The sequence below is a fragment of the Juglans regia genome, chromosome 13 (assembly GCF_001411555.2).
Source record: "Juglans regia cultivar Chandler chromosome 13, Walnut 2.0, whole genome shotgun sequence".
In the NCBI taxonomy this organism is placed as follows: Eukaryota; Viridiplantae; Streptophyta; class Magnoliopsida; order Fagales; family Juglandaceae; genus Juglans; species Juglans regia.
Window position 1 is genome coordinate 13,383,435 of NC_049913.1, and position 7,114 is coordinate 13,390,548.

The following is a 7,114-nucleotide window of genomic DNA, read 5'->3' on the forward strand; positions in this document are numbered from 1 at the left end:
CCAATTAAAAAAAGAAAGCAGATTCCAAGCCACCCCAACTGCACCAGCAGCTTTAGAAAACTAGGATGCAATGGAAAAAGAAAATCCCTCCCCACCAGTGCTTTTGAGAAAGAGAGAGAAAAAACAAAACCAATACCTTCTACCGGGTCAACTTCAATGGCTTAAGGTCAAAAGAAGAACGATCAAAGCAATAACAATTGGTTGGGCTTTTTAACCTGGAACAGCTTTAAAGTCAAAAGATGAAAATGCAATCTCCCTAGGAGGGGAGGGAATCTTGACTTTCCATTACATGTAGACCCGCAGCTAGAAAAAGGGATGGAGGGAAATGAATACCATGTTTAAAATCTGTTTACAAGGATGATACCTTAAACAGTTCCTTGTTCATATCCGAATTGCATATTTTATACATCTTCCATAAAAACATGGAGCAAGTGTTGCGTCAAAAGTTCAGTACCTTTCCATTCGTGGCATTTTTACATACAACTAATTCATCATACATGGGGTGAAGAAACTCGGTGTGGGTACAACTTTAAAATAGTTTTGCAGGTGCTAATACCAGCAAAGATTGTGAAGCATACCGGCTTATTTGAAATATGCAGTCTCCAAAGCCTGAGCCTTCTCCCCTGCAAGTGCAGCTTCCTTTCTTCCTATAAGGTTATAGCCTCTCTCCTGAAGCAAAAGGAACAATTTATACTAATTTTTTTGAGACTGTACTCGTCAAAGAACTTCTTAAAGCTATTGCATACAACTACCAAGCAAGAAGCTCATACACAAGGCAAGAGTTATACCAGGAGGCGCCACATAAAAGGGACTCCTTCTCGCTTCTTGATCCGCTTTTCAATTACGTCAATTGCTAGAATTAAAAAGGTAACAGTCAAAATAAAACCACGGTGAATGTCTGATGGTCACAAACAATTGATGTCTTACCCTTCACAGCTTGTCCAGTATTTAGCAACGTACTGCACCAGACTTCATTGAATACATCAAGTTGTTCCTCAGATGCTCCAAGCATCTACCATAAAAGAGTAAAATTCACATTTATCCACTACATAAAGGAAATCAGGAGTTTGGAGGTCAAGATCTGTCCTATATGATCATACCTTGCAGTTATTGGCATCAAAATCTGGACCAAGCAATTCCAATGCCTTTTTGTCATTTCCACTCCCGTACTCGTACATGGCTTCTGCAAGCTGAGTACAACAGATGAAAAGGCACGAAAATCTCAAAAGAAAACCCCTCATTACTTTGTTTTAACTTGTCTTGGGGAAAATGAAAAACAAATCCAAAGTTGATCATATAATAAGGTTTAAGCTATATACAATGACGAAATTTACACATTCGTAAATAATAATCATGATGTCCTGATCTCTTTCTTTGAAGATAGAAATACAGGTGCAGTTCCCAGAAAATATTTTTTCCCCCCTTTTATTTGGCAAGTGTGTTCACCATATACGTTTTTTGATCAGCAAACAAGATTTTATTGAAAATAATAATAGGCATAGCCCAAGTACTCGGGGTGTTCACCATATACATTACAAGGCAAATTCAATCAGCTCCAAGAAAGTTGCTCTGACCCACCATGGATAGAGTTTGGTAGAGCCATGTGATGTGACCACTAGAAAAGTGCACAAATAATAGAAACAAGATAAACTCATCAAGATATGGCAAAGATAGCAGAAATCAGAACAAACCAGCATTCCTGTCTGCATTAATTGCTGCTTCTTCTTGCTCATCCTAGAGAATCTACAAGATAATGGAATTTTGATAAACTAATCACTGAATTATATTTGAGAAGGTGGGGATAAAAAAGGATGCAAGATCCTTCTAACCTGGATTTCAAGCCCTTCAGTAAATCCTCAGCTTTAGACAGCTCTCCAGTATTAGCTAGGGCCCATAAGATCAAGGAATCAAGGTGCCACTCTATATACCAGTTTGCCTGAGCTTTTTGGTACCCACATCCAGAAATTGCAGAACACTTAAATTATGCTTATCATGATATATACCATGACACGCAAGTGCTAATTGTGATTATACAATCAAGAGTCCATAAAACATGCCATCCTACCAATTACATGTGATAAGAATTTGCTCCTTTCCACGGTCATATGAACCTATCATAAATTATAGCTCTTTTAACCTTTGAAGTAATCTATTTGTCTTTCACGATTCACGAATCTCTTTCTTATCTATGTCAACAAAAGGTACTTCAACTTTCATATTTTTGGTCCATAGCAAGGGCAACTTTATAACAAGATGAACTACAATGCAGACATGGGGGGCTTGAGCAACACGAAAGAAACTTATCAATCACCTAAGTCTGAACAGCCAAACTTAGAATGCATAATGTAAGCAACATAATCAACAAAAGTCACATAGATGTTGAGAAATTACTCCTACTTTTAAACTCTACCATGGTTTTTGTGGTTTAGAGTTCCAAAGCATTTTGACGTAGTTGCATGTTGTTTGCACATTACATACTATTCCTCCACAAATGTCATTGGACTGAGAAGAAGGATGTGTACTTTGAAAATTACCACACATGGCATTAATGCTTGCTTGACTTGTTCAGTTTATGTTCAGGGGCTGTTTTGGAACCAATTAATTTGGCCTGCCTATTAAATCCAGGATAATTATCTATGTTTTAGTTTCTGTTATGGGGTTTTCTGGACAAAACGCCACATTCTAAATAGTTAACACCATGTTCCATAAACAAAAAAGCCTGATTGCATCTTTTCTAACAGCATATAATAAATACGCATGAATAAAAGCAAAAATGCATGAACAAATCAATTGCCTAACCTGTCCTCTAATGCTATATGACACCAATAACTTCAATATTAATGAAATGACTCCCTTATTAACTACTGTAGAATTTCTATTGCAAGGGTGATTCATTGAGACTCACTTGAGCTGTAAGGCAACTTGCTAAGATCTTGAGACGGTCCTCAAAGGCATCAATTTCACCCCGTACATACACTCGCAACAATAAACCGGCTGCATTTAAGTACACCTAGATGCTGAAGAAGTTAGGACTTAAGAACCATAACATTAAGAAAAAACGACAAAAAGAGAGAGGATTTTGTTAAAATTACACAAAATAGCACACCTCTGGACCCACAGCATCACTTTTTTCCAATTCCTTCCAAATACAATTATCATATATTTCTAAGACTCTTTGAATTGGAGAACCCCCTTCCAAGTAACAAAGAGCTACATGCCACCAATTATGTGTCAGCCTGGAGATGAAAGATTATTAGGACCTCCAAGAAAGTGAGAAAGAGATTAAATTCATGTAAAGTATTATTCAGAAGAATTAATATGCATACATAAATGACGAACAAGAACTCCAAGAAGATGAGCATCCTTCCATGAACTCTATTGCTTCTTCAAACCGGCACTCATACTGTAGAAAATGGCACAGCTGCATAAAATTCATATCAATATCAATAATCCAGGTGCTGGTAAATAGTAAATCCTTCTTACTGCTAGAACTTATTGGCAGTAATACAAACTACCAATCTAATTATTCTGAATCATACTTTTGTAAGGTTCATAATCAAATCTTGGAACTACGCTTGCATACATTATCAATGTCCTCCTAACTCATCGTACCTTTTATTGCCCAATATACAGAGCATTGAAGTGAGTATTGAACCACAATCCTTCTAAAATCCAAGATGCTCAATATTCTAATATTATATATTAAAAACTCCGATTTTAAAATTGAAGTAAAAAGCTCAAGAACAGGAGGATAAAAATCCTTTAAATGCACTTAAGTAATTTAACTCACAGCATGTTGTGCCCAGTAGTCTTGCCCGTTGATCTCAAATCCCTTTTTAGCAGCTTTCTCAGCATCTGCCATTTGGTTAAGCTCCAGCAAAGGAAAAGCAAGCATGCCATATATATAATTTTCTTCTTGATTTTTGGGTAGAACCTGTTCAATTTATAAATTGTACAGTACCAAATTGACATGAGATAACTAATGTTCACAACCTCAAGTTAACATGTGTTGCAGCCACATCAAATGTCAAGTCCCATAAATACTTTGTCAACCTTGCTCTACGTACATGTGCAAAAAATAAAAAATAAAAAAAAATTGGAAATGACTCTTTTAAAAATTTTCAGGAAATAACAAAAAAAGGCACCTGTTGAACAAGATTCAAGGACAGATCAGGTCGACCCAGGTAAAAGCATAGCACTTGGGCCCTCTTCAGTGAAATGAGATCTCTTGGAAAATCTTTTACTATCTGCAAAAAAGTGAGAGAAATTACACTATGATAAAGCTTGTGCATACACTAAATAGTGAACCTAAAGCAAACCACCTGGAGATTGGGGCTCCTATCAATTAGTTTACTGCAGAGTATAATCCCAACAAGTCAACAGCAGTGCAAATTTTTTAAATATAAAAAACTTGTGCATAAACCATGCAATGTCTGAAAAGCATAATCATGAACAAAGACTGAACGTCAAATCGTTAAAGCATTTGTTGGAAAGATTAAGTTTATGAACCCATCATTCATAAGTTTCATATATAACCTCACTATACGGGGCCTAGATTTGGTTATAGATTGTTTCAAATGCGTAACTCAGTTTATTAATGTTGTGACAGTTGCACTTGATCCCTCTAGAGTTACTTATCATTTTGGCAATGATAAGTATGTAGTAGAATGTTTGGCCACACTCTTTTGGCATAATCAAGCGTTCCCTACATGAACTTCAGATTTCGTTACCAAGAACTAGCGATTCTAATAAATGACCAAAGCGCGACCATTGAATACACTTGGAGGTCTTTAAAATGCTATCAGGAATTTGATTGCTTCTCTTGTCACAATATGGATATTAAGACCAACAAGTATTTCTGTTAATGCACTTTAAATCTGTCCATTTTATCATCAAGAAACCATTAGATCATTTTCTTAGAAAAGAAATTGGATTCTAAAAGATGAGGACCAAAGGAGAAGAACAGATTTCGATACAAGACGCAATTCATTAATGAAAAAATAAAAAAAAGAATCAAAGAAAGTGAATAAATACATTTAACTTTTTTGTCTCAATAATTAGTAAAGAGGCTCACATACCTTAGAGTGTAACTCGATAGCAACATCGTCATCTCTATCTTTAGACATCAAATAACTGACGGCATCGAAAACTGCTTTCTCGTACGCGGTGGCTTGCGCCTGTGCATAACAATAAAATTTCGGTTAGCAGCAAAAAACAAAGAACAAAGATACATTTCTGAACAAGACGAAGAGACTTACGAGACAGGACTTAGCAGCTTGGAGATGGGAAGGAGCTCGGGAAGGATCGGAGGAGCAGAGGAAGTGAGCGGCCAAAATGTTGGCCAATACGCAGTTTTTGTCATGGAACGGCGCTTCCAGAATCACTGACTTTCCTCTCCCATAAATAAGCACCTTCGTATCATTTCATATAAACGTCCAGAAACCCAAAACCCATTTCAGAATTTCAGATTTACAACATATATAACAGAGTCCGAAGCAAAAGAGAGAGCGAGAGACAGACCTGTTGATAGAAGGCGTTGATGGCAGAGATACAAGAATCCGAAGAGGTCCTGACCTCGTACCCCCACCTATCCAGTTTCACTCCATCCATCTCTCTCTCTCTCTCTCTGAATTAGTGGCCTAGGCTGTGTAAAAGATAGAAGAAAGACGAGGAGAAGCGCCCCTGAAATAGAAAAACAGAACGTATTTCTTGGCGAACAGTGTTTCGTGGACACCAAAGGGAAACCCAAGTCAGGTAGATGGCGAGGTGTTACTTGTCGCCGTCTGCTTGGATTTGAGTCGTAGAAAGCACCCCGCGCCAACACACCGCACCCTGCCTGCAGCTTGCTATCAAAATGGCAGATTCTGTCTTGGCGTAAAGTCAAGATAGGGGCATCGATACTCCCCTTTCTTTCAATCAATTGGCTTGGCAGCAACAACTTCGTGCATCCATTAATACACTCACAATCTAAACAGTCTCATATGATCTTGACCAGCACGAAATCAATTTATAGATTAAATAATCATGACACACGTCCGGAAAGTGTAATGATATAGCAAGTTACATTATATAAAAATATTATAAAATAATTTTTTTTTTTTATAAAATAATGTTAATTTTATAAGATATTTTATAAAAAATATTGTGTGTAAAATCCGGAAATGCTTCATGATGTTACATTGGGGCTGAAGATGACCTTTTACGGTCACAAACTAAAAGGGGCCAAAGGTGTGTATCCTTCCTAAATTGTTGATGCGATAGCTGATTACGATATGAGCTGATTTGGGATATAGAGAATGTATTTTTTTTTTTTTCATGCCAATTGTAAATAGAATTTAAGTATAAATTATATTTACATTGGTAAATTGTTAATTTTTTTTTTAAGACTTGTCCATTTGGTTAAGATCTGATGATTAATAATTTCCAAATTTTAAGTAATTAAAATGTCGAACTGGAAATGTTATCTTAAAAATATTTGTATTATGATAAAGTTTAATAAAATTAGTATCAAATACCTTGGTAACAAAGTAGGATCATGCTACGGGTCGAATTGTGGAAGAAGCAACTTATTTGGACCAATGGAGATCAATTGCTAGGCTTTTAATAGAGTGTGGCATCTCTTATATTCTTAAATGAAATAAAAAGGTATGTGAATAATAGTAAAATAATTTAAGTAAAGATGTTTTATGGAGTTTTGAAAAATGATAGAAAAAAAATTGAAGTTAAAATATTATTATAATATAATTTTTCTTTTAAAATTTGAAAAAGTTGAATTATTTTTTATATTTTGTTTAGAAATCTGGAAAGTTGTAATAATTAAATAAAAATTTAAAAAATTTAAAATTAAAAAAAATATATTTATATTTATCGTATTTGAATATTGAGATAAAATTAAAAAAATGTTAGTACCATCCAAACCAGGATGAAGTAGACGGATCCTACTCAAGGGCTAGATCCAACTGCAAGCCGTCCATTTGAAAAGGCATTCCGCATTCCGTAATGAAAGGAGGAGCAAACATCAAATAATTATGGGCTAGAATCAAATAATTGACATTCAGTCAGCAAAAATCGGCTTAACAATCCATAAATTATCAACATATCTTACAAACCAGCA

General features: G+C 35.6%; 1 protein-coding gene across 2 annotated transcripts; it reads right to left on the reverse strand.

Moving 5' to 3' along the window:
• Positions 1-316: 316 nt before the first annotated feature.
• On the reverse strand, positions 317-6,023 carry LOC109019526 (tetratricopeptide repeat protein 38). Of its 2 annotated transcripts, XM_019001818.2 has the most exons (15): positions 5,774-6,023; positions 5,521-5,682; positions 5,259-5,411; positions 5,079-5,177; positions 4,146-4,247; positions 3,791-3,934; positions 3,327-3,421; positions 3,107-3,236; positions 2,906-3,010; positions 1,830-1,936; positions 1,692-1,743; positions 1,101-1,190; positions 928-1,012; positions 789-853; positions 317-669 (listed from the first exon to the last, which is right to left on the reverse strand). In XM_019001818.2, the coding sequence occupies exons 2-15, from the start codon at positions 5,608-5,610 to the stop codon at positions 583-585; spliced, it is 1,404 nt and encodes a 467-aa protein (XP_018857363.2). In that variant the 5' UTR covers positions 5,611-5,682; positions 5,774-6,023; the 3' UTR covers positions 317-582. The 2 variants fall into 2 exon arrangements, with proteins under 2 accessions (XP_018857363.2, XP_018857362.2); XM_019001817.2 differs by having other exon boundaries at positions 5,521-5,955.
• Positions 6,024-7,114: the final 1,091 nt, after the last annotated feature.

Coding starts and splice junctions, on each gene's coding strand:
- LOC109019526 (XM_019001818.2), bottom strand. CDS start 5,610: ATGGATGGAGTGAAACTGGATAGGTGGGGGTACGAGGTCAGGACCTCT. Junction 5,178..5,258: donor AAGCTGCTAAGTCCTGTCTC/GTAAGTCTCTTC, acceptor TGTTATGCACAG/GCGCAAGCCACCGCGTACGA. Junction 3,011..3,106: donor GTGATGCTGTGGGTCCAGAG/GTGTGCTATTTT, acceptor TTCAGCATCTAG/GTGTACTTAAATGCAGCCGG.